The 17,500-nt window shown below is 34.4% G+C and overlaps 1 protein-coding gene across 2 annotated transcripts in view; it reads left to right on the top strand.

Annotated features, from left to right (window-relative positions):
- Positions 1-17,500, top strand: part of LOC136827021 (zwei Ig domain protein zig-8-like) — a 478,879-nt gene that overhangs the window by 319,691 nt on the left and 141,688 nt on the right. For both annotated transcript variants that reach the window (XM_067084707.1, XM_067084706.1), the window contains one exon: positions 10,155-10,408. In XM_067084707.1, the coding sequence (XP_066940808.1) occupies positions 10,155-10,408 (254 nt within the window). The remainder of the gene's footprint in view (positions 1-10,154; positions 10,409-17,500) is intronic.

Below are 17,500 nucleotides of genomic sequence, written 5' to 3'. Positions count from 1 at the left end.
AAAGTATTATGATGAATAATTTTTTTTTATTTGGGGATAACTTTGTATTTCTGTTTTAAGAACCAGCTTCGCTCACCACACAACAAAATGGTGCATAATATTTTTAATATACAGGTTAATTTCAAAGTTAAACGTAAACTTGACAGCTCTTGACATAATGCATAAAAAATTATGAAATAAACCTTCAGTGTGCGCTTAGACACCTGGAAGGCTCATTGAAAACAGCTACCCCAACTAGGGATTAAGCTGGAAAGAAGAAGAAAAAGAATATAACCTTAACGCATGACAAAATCTTTGATAAATATCAGGTAAAAAAAATTATCAAAAAGTTCTCTCATAAAAAAAAACAGTAACTAAACTCTGGTGTTACCATGTTAGAACCATCTGTATGAAAATCGATAAAAATTCATATTAATATTCATATTAATGTTTGCTATCATTGCACGACGGGAAAAGCTCTTGAGAGTCACAGGATGCAAGCAAAATCTCAAAGTGCACGAAAAAGAAGACCTCCTTATGATTAAAAATCATAAAAAAAATATGAATATTATCCCCAAGGATACCTTATAGGACACGGTCAAGAAAAAACGCAACTCTGTGATTAAGAACCACCAAAAATAATATATATTATCCCCGGGGATATCCTTTAGGACACGGTCAGCTCAGATGGAGAGGACAAGCCCCTTAGTATTCCATCATTATGAAGTAGGGTACTAGATTCAATTTGGACACGCAGGGCATAGGAGATGAACCCAGCTTGGGACGCCTTGATCAACATCAACCACTGACGAATAAGTGGATAACGTTCAGAGTACGGTAATGTGATATATATATATATATATATATATATATATATATATATATATATATATATATATATATATATATATATATATATATATATGGTTTATATGTAAATGATATATATAAAATCGGTTTAGTGTAAATGATGCTCACCAGTAAAATGATTTCTATTTAAAGCGCAGCTCTGAAGGCAAGTTCTGCTACACTGCACTGCGCTTGTATCGACCTAAGCTGCCAACTGTGTACTTGGTGGTTAGTAGGCTGTAGTGGGTCACAGCTGGTGTGGAGAATTGCATTGTGGAATTAATTCGTCCCAAAAGTGTCTTGTGGAAAAATTTGAAGGGTACCACTTTCTAGAGCTACCCTGCTAAAGGGGAAAATGTATAGACTGGTTTACAGAGCTTAGGACAAAGGCCAACCGCTGGGACCTATGAGGTCATTCAGTGCTGAAAGGGAAATTTAGAGTAAAGGAGGTTTGACAGGTGTAACAGGAGGAAAACCTCACAGTTGCACTATGAAATAATTGTTAGGAGAGGGTGGATAGCAAGATGGAAGATAGATAATGTGAATGGTGGTTCAGTAAAAGGAAAATGTATAGGAAAATATTTTCATTTGTAATGTCTCATCCAGACAGAATTTTTAGTTTGGTTTCCCTTCTAATAAAAGGAATGACCTTTATATCTTAAAAAAATCTAATTCTGAAAAAGGTATTGTCACGTAATCTAAGGATCTAGGGGAAGGCAGCATCTCATCTAATTTAAATAATGATTAAGTTTCTTGTAATCTAGCTAGATAGTCTGTTGTACAGTTAAAGAAAAAAAAAATGATTGCTCTTCTCCATCGTACTCATTTGTTCTATTTCCTAATGAGAGAGAGAGAGAGAGAGAGAGAGAGAGAGAGAGAGAGAGAGAGAGTAGTTGCTCTATGAGAACTTGACTGACATTCACTTTAAAATGTTGTATTTCTTAGTAAGAGAGAGAGAGAGAGAGAGAGAGAGAGAGAGCTCTTTGAGAACTTGACTTACTTTCACTTTAAAATGTTGTATTTCTTAGTAAGAGAGAGAGAGAGAGAGAGAGAGAGTACTTGCTCTGTGAGAACTTGACTTAAATTCACTTTAAAATTTGTATTTCATTAGTAATGAGAGAGAGAGAGAGAGAGAGAGAGAGAGAGAGAGAGAGTAGAGAGAGAGAGAGAGTAGTTGCTCTGTGAGAACTTGACTTACTTTTCACGTTAAAATTTTCCATTTCGTAATGAGAGAGAGAGAGAGAAGAGAGAGAGAGAGAGAGAGAGAGAGAGAGAGAGAGAGAGAGAGTAGTGCTCTGTGAGAACTTGACTTACATTCACGTTAAAATTTTCTGTTTCCTAATAAGAGAGAGAGAGAGTAGTTAAGGTTCCGGGAAATTAGTCCAGCCAGGGTTAAAAGTAAGCAGTTTTATAAAAAGGTTCTCGACAGTAATCAAACTACGTGGAAGTGGGATGTTTCTTTTTTGCCAAGTTGACAACAAGGCGGAACAGGTCACAGGACGAGGGATGTGACAGGATTGTTGACCTTTTATGCCCCAGTTTGTATGTATGTAAATACTCTGTCGCTTTTAGGTAGTGGTTCTCGAATGATTTTTCGTGTAGATGCGCTTTCAGTCACCGAAGCAGTATTCAACCCGATACTAAACAAGTAAAAAATGCACCGATTTTTCTTCGGCGCAATCGAGTTTTCTGTACAGTGTATAATCAAGGCCACCGAAAACTAGATCTAACTTTCGGTGGTCTCGGTATAACGCTGTATGAGCGGCGGCCCATGAATCTTTAACCACGGCCTGGTGGTTTCACGTCCTATATCGTTGCCAGGCGCACGATTATAGCTAAATTTAATCTTAAATAAAATGAAAACTACAGGGGCTAGCGGGCTGCAATTTGGTATGTCTGATGATTGGAGGGTGGGTGATCAACATACCAATTTGTAACCCTCTAGCTTTAGTAGTTTTTAAGATCTGAGGGCCGACAGACAGACAAAGCCAGCACAATAGTTTTTTTTACAGAAAACTGAAAACGGCACACTGTAGTCACTGTTTTGTTTTCTAGCATCAGGTTTAACACTACTCAGTTTCCTAGTAGTTTATCTTGGCTAAAACTAAAATGTGGAAGAGTTTGCCAAGTGCAGTTGTGGAATCCCCTAGCCTTCAAACATTTAAGCGAGGGACAAATACATTCCTCCTCTCTGCTGACGTCTCCTGAATTTCAGGTGTGTCGGCTCTGTATTCTATTCCCCCCATATTTATTTATTCATTTATCATCTTTTACTGTAACATTTATGTCTCTGTAGGCTGGTTTTCCTGTGGGTCCCTCTTGGGTTTAATAAAGTCAGTTGACTGTCCTTAAAGGTTTTCAGCTGAAGATTTAAAGAGAGAAAGGTAGAAATGTGTAAGATACTGAATTGTTCAAAAAGGTAAACCACTCCTAGGCCTATCTCTCCCTCTGGACGATTTATTCCGGCCTAAATCATTCCTAACAGAACATCTCTTCACGTCAGTATCTCACTAGAGTGGCCTAAAATCCAGAGAGTTTCTTGTTAATTCAAATCTGTCCAATTCTCTGTGAGATTATCAGACACTGCATATTGTCCTTTTCCTAACAGACAAATCTTATAACGTAAATTTATAGAGAACCATTTCTCTTGTGAAGTCAAACTGCGTTTCACTGTGAGTTTCACTTCGAAACACATGAAACATTACGAGTCGAGTGCCACTGGGAGTGTCAATAACCCAGTTTATTACGTGGAAGCTGTGATGCTCATATGAAAAATGCCATGCTTTATTATATTCAGTAGACGTTTGTCCAGTGTTAATAGCAATTTTTATTGTTTCATAAATGTGTGCTTATTTATAATAATAATAATAATAATAATAATAATTTTCCTGGCATCCGATTTAAAATGTAACACTTACGCATGTATGCATACATGCATACATACATACATACATACATATATATATATATATATATATATATATATATATATATATATATATATATAGATAGATAAATAGATAGATAGATAGATAGATAGATAGATATATACAGTAGATAGATATATTTATAAATATATATATATATATATATATATATATATATATATATATATATATATATATATATATATATATATATATATATATATATATATATATATAGTGTAGTGTAAGTGTATGTTTTCACGTAATAGACATTTCCATAGCTATTTAATAATACCCACCAACATAGGCCTACAAATATGGAAATATGTTGTCGTATATACAATTGTCTGTAGGCTTTTCAAATACCGTGCATTTCTCTCTCTCTCTCTCTCTCTCTCTCTCTCTCTCTCTCTCTCTCTCTCTCTCTCTCTCTCTCTCAGGTCGTTTCCTGAAGGGAAATGTGTTTAGGAAAGGTAGGTTTTTTTTCAAGTGACTCAACCTCACTATATTTTTGCCCAACTGAGGCATAATATTTTTTACTAAACTTTATCATTAAAGCTTATAAAAGTATATAGATCAGTGTAAAATAAGAAAAAAGGAAAGAAAATATAAAAACTCTTCTTTAGATTAAGAAAATAAGAATGGAAGTCCATTTTTGGAAAGAGAACATCATGATAGGACAAAGAATTTTACCTATTTAATTTTTTTTTTTTTGAATGAGAGTAATTACGCTGGAAATAAAACCTTTATTACTTATGATAATGTACAAAAAGGGAATATTGATCAGTCCCTATGAAAAACAGGAAAGAAAATTTAAAAAAATGAAAAAAAAAACCCATTAGATTAATAAAAGTCCATTTTTTGGAGAGAGAACATTATAAAAAAATTTTTACCTTTATAAAATTTTTTTCGAGAAACTTGATATATGTATTTTTAAAAGTAATTTGATCACTTTACAGTAAAAAAAATGGAAAGAAATATAAAAAGAGCGTCTCGTAGATTAGAGAGAAAAAAAAAGTCCATTTTTGAAAAGAGAACGTTATGAAAAAAAGAATTTTACCTTTTTAAAATTCTTTAGAAACTTGATCTACTTATTTTTTAAAGTAATTTGATCACTCTACAGTAAAAAAATGGAAAGAAATATAAAAAGAACGTCTCGGTAGATTAGAAAAAAAAGAAGCCCATTTTTGGAAAGAGAACATTATAAAAAAAAAAGAATTTTACCTTTTTAGCATTTTTTTTCGAGAAACTTGATCTATGTATTTTTAAAAGTACTTTGATCAAGCTACAGTAAAAGAAAATGGAAAGAAATATAAAAAGAACGTCTCGTTAGGTTAGAGAAAATAAGTCAATTTTTGGAGAGAGAACATTATGAAAAAAAATGTTTTACCTTTTTAAGATTTTTGCACGAAACTTAATCTATATATTTTTCAAAGTACTGTGTCCAATCTACAGTAAAAAAAAAATGGAAAGAAATATAAAAAGAACGTCTCGTTAGACTAGAGAAAAGAAGAAGTCCATTTTTGGAAAGAGAACAATCTGAAAAAGAAAATTTTACCTTTTAACCATTTTAAATAAAAGAACGTCTCGTTAAAGAGAAAAGAAAGTCATTTTTGGAAAGAGAACATAACGGGGAAAAGAATTTTAACTTTTTAATTTTTTTTTCTTTTTTTTTTGAATGAGTGCAATCACGCTGCAATTGCACACTTTTCGTCGGGCGCTTCCAAGGGACGTTTGCTTCTGGTGATGCAATTCCGCCCTTCAGGATTTGCCGAGGGAATTAGGAGGGGGGAAAGAAAAATTAGAAAAAAAGAGTAGGGTGGTGAAGGAATGGGACAAGAAGAAGAAGAATAAGTAACAGAGAAGTATAGAGAAGGAAAAATTAGAAGATTAGAGTAGCGAGGTGAAGGAGAAGAAGAAGAAGAAGAAGAAGAAGAAGAAGAAGAAGAAGAAGAAGAAGAAGAAGAAGAAGAAGAAAATGAAAAAATGGTAGTATAAGAGGAAAGAAAAAATATAAGAAACGAGAGAGAAAGGAAAAGAAGAACAAAAGAAGAAGAAGAAGAAGAAGAAGAAGAAGAAGAAGAAGAAGAAGAAGAAATGGAGGTATAAGAGGAAAGAAATATAAAACGAAACGAGGAGAGAGGTGAAAGAAGAAGAAGAAGAAGAGGAAACGAGGAGGAAAGTTAGGGGATAAATAGAGGAAAAACGTGAGAGAAATAAAGGGAAGGGAAAAATAAGAATTAAAGAAATAAAGCAAAGGAATATCAGAAGTCAAGAAATTCAGGATACGACGAAGAGATGTCAAATCAAGGAAAGAGAGGAAGAAGAAGAAAATCAGAAAAATGAAGGAAAAATGAGAGTTAATCACAAGACGAACCAAAAAAAAAAAAAAAACCCAAGACGACAAAACAACCCGAATTTCCCGAGAGATTTCCACCGTCGATTCCGGCTGACGCTGCCTGCTACCGGCTGCCGGCTGCTGCCGTCATCAGCTGCCGACTCCGGCAGGAAAACGCCAAAGTTCGCCTCCGGAATGATCCGGGACCTGCCGCTGCCGAAGAAACCGCGCCGGAAACAAACGGAGCAACTTACGTAATAAACGATGCACATGGCTCTCCATTCTCCCAAGTCCTAGTTTATTATCGGTTTTTTATTTTTTATTTTTAATATCCATTCGTCCTCTGACGTCACCAGATCGCTGTGTTGCGACTGAACGAATGTTAACGGAAAGGGTGAACGAATGTTGTGAAATGGACCGAACTTTATGCAGTGTTTATGTTTAATAGTCTATACTCCGTGATGGATTTTAGTTTTCTGTGAAAGAAAACTATTCTGCCGGCTTCGTCCGTCCGTCCGCACTTTATTCTGTCCGCACTTTTTTCTGTCCGCCCTCAGATCTTAAAAACTACTGAGGCTAGAGGGCTGCAAATTGGTATGTTAATCATCCACCATCCAATCATCAAACATACCAAATTGCAGCCCTCCAGCCTCATTAGTTTTTATTTCATTTATGGTTATAGTTAGCCATGATCGTGCTTCTGGCAACGATATAGGATAGGCCACCACCGGGCCATGTTTAAAGTTTCATGGGCCGCGGCTCATACAGCATTACAACGAGACCACCGAAAGATAGATCTGTTTTCGGTGGCCTTGATTATACGCTGTAGCGGCTGCACAGAAAACTTGATTGCGCCGAAGAAACTTCGGCGCATTTATTACTTGTTTCTTATTGATTCGTAACTTTTTTGTTTGATTTCGTTGTTTGACTGAAAGAAAGTGGTAATTTAAAGCGAGGTCGGCTCATTAGGTTATACTGTTTCTTTGACAATTATTTGTATATAAACAGAGCCATATAATTGAAATAATTAAACAAAACCTAAGATTATCGTAAACAGAATCATAAAACTTCCATGATTATGAAGAACTATAAGGTTACCATAATTAAAGTAAGCCTAAAGATTACCTTAATTAAACAGAGCCATAAAATTACCATAATTAAGTAGAGCCATAAGATTACCATAATTAAACAGAGCCATAGTATTGCCATAATTAAACAGGACCATTAAATTACCATAACTAAACAGAGCAATAAGATTACCATAATTAAAGAGCCGTAAGATTACCATAATTAAACAAAGCCATAGTGTTGCCATAATTAAACAGAGCCGTAAGATTACTGTAATGGAACAGAGCCATAATTAAAATCAAACCCATAAGACCATCTTGACCATTGGATTAAATACCATAAGAATGCCGGGGCATAAAATTACCATAATTGTACACAGGACCAGATTACTGTAATTGAACAGAGCCCACCATAATTAAAAGAGCAGAACCAGCCATACGATTACCATAATTAAACAGAGCCATAAGTTCAGAAACAGAGAGAGATTGCCATTTTGTCGTAGAGAGCCATAAGACCATAATTAAACACGGCCATAATTAAATTAACAGAACCATAAGCTTACCATATGGATAGAGAACCATAATTAAACAGAACCATAAGCTTACCATATGGATAGAGAACCATTAGATTGCCATAATTAAACAGAGCCATAAGATTACCATAATTAAACAAAGGGTCTAATTGAATAGATTAAAATTACAATTAAACAAAGCTCAAGATTACCAAAAAATTACCATATTTATTCTTTCTTTATTCTTCATTTCAAGAAAATTGAAAGTCCTTCAGTTTTAAAACAAAAACAATGAAAAAAGTAGAAAAACAAAAATAATTATAATTACCATATTTTTTAACGTCTGTATTTCTTGATTCAAAGTAACCTACATTCCTTCAGTTTTAGCAAAGAAACAACGAAATAAAAATAGAAATAAAAGTTTAGACGAATGTCCTTTGCAATTAAAAACAAAGAAAACAAAAGAATAACAGCGAAGCGAACAGAGGAACGGAAACAAACCAACACCTTGTTTTATTTATTTTTTTTTTTCATTCTTTTCGTCTCCCGCCAGATAAAAGATAAACGAAAGGGAAAAATAAAAAAGTGAATAAATAACGAAAAAAAGATGGAATGGGAGACAACAGAGAGCGCTAACTGACAGGACAGATTGGAAGAACTACAGAAGAACGGGCCATCAATTTTAGTGTAAGCCGAAAAGTCCTTTTGGAAACTTTACTTTTTTTCGAGTTTTTTTTTTTTTTTTTTTTTTACACTTCTGCGTTATTCACAGGCGTGAGTGTTCTCTCGGCTTGTTCAATTCCAGTGAGTTTTTTCCTCGTGGGTTTTACTCTTGTTCTTGATGAAGGTATATCTGTGTTGTATATGTGTGTATATATATATATATATATATATATATACATACATACATGTGTGTATATATATATATATATATATATATATATATATATATATATATATATATATTTTAAAAACTTTATCTCTTGCACAATTGTTTTGTGCATTAATACAATTAATATCAGGACCTCATTTCAACAGAATGGTATCTGAATAAATATCTTTGCTAGATGCCATCTTGTTTAAATGAGATCCTGTTATTAAACATATATATATATATATATATATATATATATATATATATATATATATATATATATATATATATATATATATATGTATATATATATGTATGACTGTGAAATATTTTCTGTTAAAATAGAATTCCATCAGATATAAGGAGCCCATACAAACGCCAAAAATGTGGAAAATAAAGGCTATATCTTGGACACCAAACTGTCTCTCTCCCCAGGCAAATGGTTGCCTGAGGAGAGAGACAATTTGGTCTCTGAAATATAGCCTTTATTTCCCATATATATATATATATATATATATATATATATATATATATATATATATATGTGTATATATGTGTATGTGTGTGTGTGTGTGTGTATGTATGTATGTATATATATAGTGTTAGTGTGTGATATTGTAAACACAAAATTTGGTAATGTATGTTTCTCTAATACAAATTATAAATTTTTTATAACTTACTGCACCAAAAACTTTTAGAAGTAAGATGCTGAGATCTGTACACTGTGACTCCCACTTATAATCTATATATACATATATATATATATATATATATATATATATATATATATATATATATATATATATATATATATATATATATATATATATATATGCACAGACAAGTAATGAAGTGAAGTGGAATATAAATTATATAATTCATGTGAAAATTCTTCTATTTTGTTCATAAGCAAATCTAATATGAAGGTACTCTCTCTCTCTCTCTCTCTCTCTCTCTCTCTCTCTCTCTCTCTCTCTCTCTCTCTCTCTCTCTCTCTCTCTCTCTCTCTCTCTGTCCACTGATAAGCTATCTACCTATATTTTATCATTTTTTTTCTTCTAATAAGTACTTCTCAAACTCTTCTTCTGTAATTCATGAATGCTGTTCTCAGCTTAATCCCTAGTTGGGGTCGCTGTTTTTCAAGAATCTTTTTAGATGTTTCTAACACTCGTTGTACGGCTTATTTCATAATTTTTGGTAGATGTTCTGTGGATGCCATTCCTGACTCCCTTCCTATTCATCCGAGCTTGGGAAATGAAATCATGAATATACAATGACGCTTATATGTATTTCTGCAAGACATATTCCTCGTACAACTGGGTAGTACTCCCTAATTCACTGACATTTTCATTCATAAAAAAATGCCCTTTCATTCATAAAAAAACAACTTTCATAAATTTAAAAAAATGGCCTTTTCATTCGTAAAACAACGCAATTTTATTCAGAAAAATCACCTTTCCATTCATTAAAAAAAAAAAGTTTTATTCAAGAATATAAGACGCATCTTCCACAACATCCTTATATCAACATCTTATTATCATCAGCACCTCACCCGTAGAAAAAAAAAAAAAAGATCTTTGACTAACCCTTTCCTCTCTTTTCCCACAGTGGCTGCGGCAGGAGGGGGAGGTATAGGAGGAAGTGGGGGAGGAGTAGGAGTTGGAGGTGTAGGAGGAGGGGGGTTCGCCCCCAGCATCGAGAGCTCCTACGCCTACTCCTCGACGACTCTCTCCCCCTCGGGACACTCGACTGACGTGGATACCCAGCCGTCCTTCTTGGGCAGACATAATGCCACAGTTTCGGTCCATGCGAGCGACACGGCTTCCCTCGACTGTCAGGTGCTGAGACTCAATGAGAAGACGGTGAGTGTTTTTTTGTTTTTTTGTATTTTTTTTTTATTTGTTTGTTTTGTTGCGCTTTGTGGTGCTCTCTTTTTTATCCACGTTGGGATGGGGGGATGAATCAGATTCGATATTTATGTAAAAACGCAATCGCATCTATGGTGTTTGTTTGTATAGGCGAATTTGACCTCGCATCTCAAGCTCTGGTGTTTGTTTGCATAGGCGCATTTGACCTCGTGTCGTCTATTATGTTTCCTTCGTTAAACCTGTCGTTTTCTCGTCCTGTTAATTACTGTTTTCGTTGCTTCTTCATCTTGCCTTACTTTGCTCTCCTGCGTTAGCTTAAGTTGGCCCGAAATTAAAGTATGGTTTTGGTATTCTTGTTCTTTTTGTTTACTTTGTAACCTTCTTTTTATCTGTGTCTCTTTTGGGCCCAGACGATGCGTTAATAAACGTGAAAGCGCTTGGCACTGAACTTCTGTCTGTCATTTTCCTGTGGGATTCGCTTATAGAATATATATATATATATATATATATATATATATATATATATATATATATATATATATATATATATATATATATATATATATATATATATATATATATATATATATATGTATATGTATGTATGTATGTATGTATGTATGTATATATGTATATATGTATGTATGTATGTATGTATAAATATATATGTATGTATGTATGTATGTATATTATATATATACATATACATACACATTTATACATACGTATTGCATCTCAAGTAATCTCTTTAATTTCCCTTCACTAAACTTGTCATTTCCTGATTTATCACATACTCTCCCTGCCATCCATTATTCTCCTGCATTACCTCAAGTTATCCTAAACTTCATCAGTGGCTGTAAATTATCCTACCCTCCTTGTAGTACATTGGATCCTTAGGAAATGCCAGTGAACTGGGATACTATGATTCTGTATCCCTTAGGAGGAAAGGATTACATATCAAGTCACTGATGTTTCCTTCTGGGCCAGTGGCTCTTAACCTTTTTCAATGTATGTACCCCTATAAAATCAGCAGTCAGTTCTCGCAATCCCTGAATTGCTGAGATAAAAAAATAATAAGAGATTGATAATAATAATAGTAATAATAATAATTATTATTATTATCATTATTATTATTATTATTATTTTATTTAATTTTATTTTTTGCAGAGAAACATAGCATGCTTATATAAGAAATATATTTTGCTCAAATTATTCATAGGCATCCTCGCACCCCTTAGGAACCGGCTTCGCACCCCCAGGGGGCGCGAGCACCCCCGGTTAAGAACCACTGCCTTAGGGATTACCCATCAACAAGTCATTGATGTTTCCCTCCAGGCCATCGTTAATCGTTTAATCCCGAAGGATTTCTGGAAACAAAGCAATTCCACTGGCTTCATTCTGCGAGGTGGGAAAATGATTAACTCCCCAGGGAATGGTCAATAGATAAGCCTTGTTTAATAGGTGAAGAGCAGCGTGAGGCTCAGATAAGGAAAAGGATGTGTAGATTAGATTGCTGTTATGCAATGGTTGTTAGGGAGGGTTTAGATTAGCAGAAAAAGCTGTAAGTAATAAAATGGAAATATAGATAGCTTAGAGTGAAATTACCACGAATGCAATATGGAGGGCGATGAGGATATATTGTGTAGGAAATAATTCTCCGAGCCGATGAGAGAGTTTATAATGAAAAAACAGCTTTTGTTGGAATATGTGAATGTCAGGGTGACTGGTTTGGTGTACAGTGAGTTGAGTCTGAGACAAGGGCGTATCATTTAACTAAATGCCTAATCAGTACATTTTGGGTTGGATTTATGAAAATTATGAAAAAGGCAAAAAAGTATAGGAAGATGTGTGAACATTCATAGAAAATGAAAGAGAATCGTGATAGATGTTTACAGTCAGTGCTATAACTGGTGACAGCAAGAAGCTGCAAAGTAGAGACGAAAGTAAATGTTTAGCAAAAGAGATTTATAAACGTAGGAGGAAGATGAAGCAATGGAGTGGACTAAGAAGTATTAAAAGGGTCAGAGATGTAGCTAAAACGAAGTGGTTAAGCGATGACGCTAGGCGAAGTTAGCAGATCAGTGGGCCCTAACGCAGTTTAATCCCCTTGAGAGAATGGATGGCAATGTCAGCTTGGTAGAGGTGATTTCTAATTCTGAACTCCTAGACGGAAGAATTAGAGAGGGTATGAGACAATTCCAGCTAGATATGGTGAAAGACATGTTTACAAGGAGAAACCTAGTTGTCCAGGTACCTGGAACTCGAATGTAAGATGGGTGTTGATTTAGATCACAGAATTACTGTTGGACGTTCTGAGTAGGTATGTGGATATATAATACTATGGTAGGTTTCTGAGCAGGGAAATCATCTTAAATTCTGCAATTTGAGGATGAATTCGGCTTGGACTGTTAATCTGAATCTGTTTCTTAGGTCTGCAGGTTGTTCTAGACCTAACGACCATCAGTCCACTCAGCTGAGAATAAAAAAATATTTTGGTTAGAAGGATAAGGGGTGAGGCTAGCAACCTGACTCCTGAAAAGTTGTCAAGAAATCAGAGGGATGCACACTTCTGGTGCTATCCTACACAAAGGTAAGGGCGTATGGTAGTAGAAAAAAATATGTGTGCGTGTGTGTGTTTGTCTGTACGCTTATGTTCGCTAGAAAATGTAGTACATTGAAAAAAGCATAGATAGTATGTAATATATATATATATATATATATATATATATATATATATATATATATATATATATATATATATATATATATATATATATATATATATATATATATATATATATATATATATATATATATATATATATATATATATATATGTGTGTGTGTGTGTGTGTGTGTGTGTGTGTAGTGTATATATGAAAGCACCCATCAATCTCCCTGCCTGTCTATGACAAGGGGCCTGCAAGACTCGCTCCCTATGCATGAGTGATGGCAAATCTCAGTGCGCCTCAGAGACTGATGTATTTCTGATGTACGATGCGAAAAAAGAAATGACTGTCTGAAGCTTGTCAGATACCGTTTCTCATTTCGTTTTTTACTCAATTATTCGCGAAAATAACTTCATTGAAGTTGCTGATACGTTTGTGAGTACTGGAAAAGTTTGTAATTAGAAACGCTTATCAGTAATGAGCAACTCGCTTGCTTATTATTCATAGAAATTTGAGGATTCCGTGACGTCATTGATGCACGGGCGAGTGAATGTCTCATTAAAATCTGATGTAGTTATTGCAGATTAGAAATTCCGATTTTGTTTGCGAGCCTTCGAGTGTATGAGAAAGAGAGAGAGAGAGAGAGAGAGAGAGAGAGAGGGTTTTTTTTCTATAAATATATTACCAAGGGTATGTTTCAGCCATTCTAGTTTATGTCTATTTGCCCAAGGATGCATTCTGAGAGAGAGAGAGAGAGAGAGAGAGAGAGAGAGAGATTCTACAAGTATACCTACTGCCAAATGTATGTCCCAGGTACACTTCGATTTGTTCTAGGATGCAAACTCTCTCTCTCTCTCTCTCTCTCTCTCTCTCTCTCTCTCTCTCTCTCTCTCTCTCTCACTATACTATACTCCAAATGTATAGAAGAGTTCTAGGATCAAATTCTCTCTCTCTCTCTCTCTCTCTCTCTCTCTCTCTCTCTCTCTCTCTCTCTCTCTCTCTCTCTCTCTAGAGAGACTTCTACAAGTATTAGGAGCAATTGTATGTTTCATGCAAACTTCGATTTTGCTTGGAGATGCCAAGTCTCTCTCTCTCTCTCTCTCTCTCTCTCTCTCTCTCTTTATTGCCAAACTTGCTGTTGACTCCATCAACATTCATCTCCATAACCCGGCGAACGAATGGCGGGGCTAATCCGTGACGTCTTTATTGACGGTTTTTTTCCGCAAAGTACCGAAGATTCAGTCATTGTTCAGGCCGACGTCGACTATGTTCAATTTTTTCGACCCGTTGTCGAAGTTACGAGAATCGCAATCGAGAAGAAACGAGGACGGTTGGTGGAGATTGAAATTGGCGACGGAGCGAGGCTAGGCGCCATTATTATTCTGCGACTTCCTTCTCAAGTGGATGTTTAACCTGCGTGTGTGTGAATATATGTATATGTATATTTATATGTATGTATATATGTACATATATATATATAGACATATATATATATATATATATATATATATATATATATATATATATATATATATATATATATATATATGTATATGTGTGTGTGTATGTGTGTATATATATATATATATATTTGTATATATATATATATATATATTTATATATATGTATATATATGTATGTGTATATATATATATATATATATATATATATATATATATATATATATATATATAAAAATCTGTTAACTCTTACGAAACATTCACTTAATAAAAATTGCTCTGCATAGCGTTTGCAAAAAAGTTTTTTGTCCATACATGCATACATAACCCACACTCAAGCATTAAGAACCAACACATCTCATTAAACCTCTCCTTTTCATATTTGTAAACCTCCTTTTCATATTTCGCAACGCCACAGAAATAAGAACTCTCACACAATCGTATTTCCTGATTGTAAACACAAGGCAACACCCTCCAGAGATCAGCAGCCGTCTCTTCTCCATGACTGCGTAATAGACAGCATCTGTCTATCCGTTTCATTTATTTGTTCCTCCGGGGATCGCTCTTGCAAAAGCCCATTTAAGCTCGGAGTCGGATTAGAGATTCGGCTCCTTGTGCTAGGGGAGATTTTGAGCCGAACCTTGAAATCGGAAGCTGCCAGTTCAGTCCCTGAGCTCCGAAAGACGAAAGATGCTAGGTGTGCAAAATTGCTAAAAAGATGGATAGGTTTCTTTGTTTTTGTTTTAATTACATTTTTATTGCTGCCTATCGGGTTTCAAAATTGGGAAAAGGTTTTTTTTTTTTTTTAATTACCTTGTGGTTACTGCCTATCGGTTTTCAAAATTGGGAAAAGTTTTTTTTTTTTTTTTAATTACCTTTTAGTTACTGCCTATCGGTTTTCAAAATTGGTTTTTTTCTTTGCTTTAATTACCTTGTGGTTAATGCCTATCGGTTTTCAAAATTGGAAAAGGTTTTTTTTTTTTTTTTTTTGCTTTTATTTACCTTGTTTTTTTTTTTTCAAAATTGGGATTTTTTTTTTTTTGCTTTTAATTACCGTGTAGTTACTGGCTATCGGTTTTCAAAATTGGGAAAAGGTTTTTTTTTTTGCTTTTAATTACCTTGTAGTTACTGGCTATCGGTTTTCAAAATTGGGAAAAGGTTTTTTTTTTTTGCTTTTAATTACCTTGTGGTTACTGCCTATCGGTTTTCAAAATTGGGAAAAGTTTTTTTTTTTGCTTTAATTACCTTGTGATTGCTGCCTATCGGTTTTCAAAATTGGGGAAAAGTTTTTTTTTTTTTTTTTGCTTTTAATTACCTTGTTCTTACTGGTTATCAGTCTTCAAAAGAGAAAAGAAATCGAGAAATAGGAACAGAGGGAAGGAGATGAGCAAGAAATTTAGTTCAATAGGAAACTGGTCTACAGAGTCGAACATGTTGAAAGAATGGTTACTTACAAAGTGAGCCTAAGAATTGAAGATACAACCGGATCGATGCTGGTTGAAGTGAATGCAATTCTTTGTCGATGGAGTGAGTATTTTGGAGACTCGTTGAATGGCGAACATGAAGCAAAGTCTGAGCTGAAAGGTGCAAAAGTGGGAGTGATTAGTGTAAGTCTGAGAATACTTCAACCCCATTCGTTCCTTTTACTGTACCTCCTTTCTTATTCTCTTTCTTCCGTCTTACTTTCCACCCTCTCCTAACAATTGATTCATAGTGCAACTGCTTTGAGGTTTTCCTCCTGTTACACCTTTCAGTCCTTTTGCTGTCAACTTCCGTTTCAGCGCTGAATGACCTCATAGGTCCCAGTACTTGGCCTTTGGCCTAAATTCTATATTCAATTCAATTCAAGTCAGTTATAAGATTTTTATTCCGTCAAAAAGGATAAAATATTTATAATATAAATCAACAGCATCTGATTTTTATTTTAGTTAAAACTAACTAAATATTTATAAAATAATTCACTATTGCTCGATTTTTTTTTGTGTCGTCAAAACTAGTAAATTTCTTCTTAAATAATTCACCATTATTTTATTTGTCTATTCATATTTCGTCAAATCTAGTGAATTACATCTAGAATGATTCACCATTATTGGTTTTATATTTCGTCAAAACTAGTAAAATACTAAAAGAAAATAATTCACAGTTTATTCCATCAAAACTGGTAAATTACTTCTAAAACAATTCACCATTATTAGATTTATATTTCATCAAAACTAGTGAACTCCTTCTAAAACAACTCACCGTTCTTCGATTTTTATTTCGCCGTAACCCGTAATTTAGTCCCACCGTCAAGCTGAAAGAATTGGGCACGAATTTAAACACACCGGGATACTTCAAAAGGCTTTTCCAAAATGCTTCCTTCCCCCTTCCAGCAGTCCAGGATATGTGCTGGAATATACAAGCGAGTAAGTATTGCAGTCGTTCTTCCCTGCATTTAAAACACTGTCTGAACGTCATACACTGGGGAGGGACGATTTTGAGAGAGAGAGAGAGAGAGAGAGAGAGAGAGAGGAGAGGGAACGCTCTAGGAAGCAAGCTTGAACAATATCTTTCACCACCGCATACCTCGCTAAAGATGATAGCTAGCTCTCTCTCTCTCTCTCTCTCTCTCTCTCTCTCTCTCTCTCTCTCTCTCTCTCTCTCTCTCTTCTCTTTGTTTGCTTCTGCATATACCCTTTTATGGGAATACATGAATGTCTATTGTAGAATAATACCTCGAGATGTTAAAGGCTTTCATGAAATTTATAATAACAAAGCTCTCTCTCTCTCTCTCTCTCTCTCTCTCTCTCTCTCTCTCTCTCTCTCTCTCTCTCTCTCTCTCTCTCTCTCTCTCTCTCTCTCTTGTTTGCTTCTGCATATACCCTTTTATAGGAATACATGAATGTGTATTGTAAAATAATACTTCAAGATGTTAAAGACTTTCATGAAATTTATAATAATAACAAAAGCTCTCTCTC

This window comes from Macrobrachium rosenbergii, chromosome 41 (genome assembly GCF_040412425.1).
Source record: "Macrobrachium rosenbergii isolate ZJJX-2024 chromosome 41, ASM4041242v1, whole genome shotgun sequence".
Lineage (NCBI taxonomy): Eukaryota > Metazoa > Arthropoda > Malacostraca > Decapoda > Palaemonidae > Macrobrachium > Macrobrachium rosenbergii.
The sequence above is the reverse complement of the archived record's forward strand: the minus strand, read 5'-3'. Positions and strand labels throughout refer to the sequence as shown.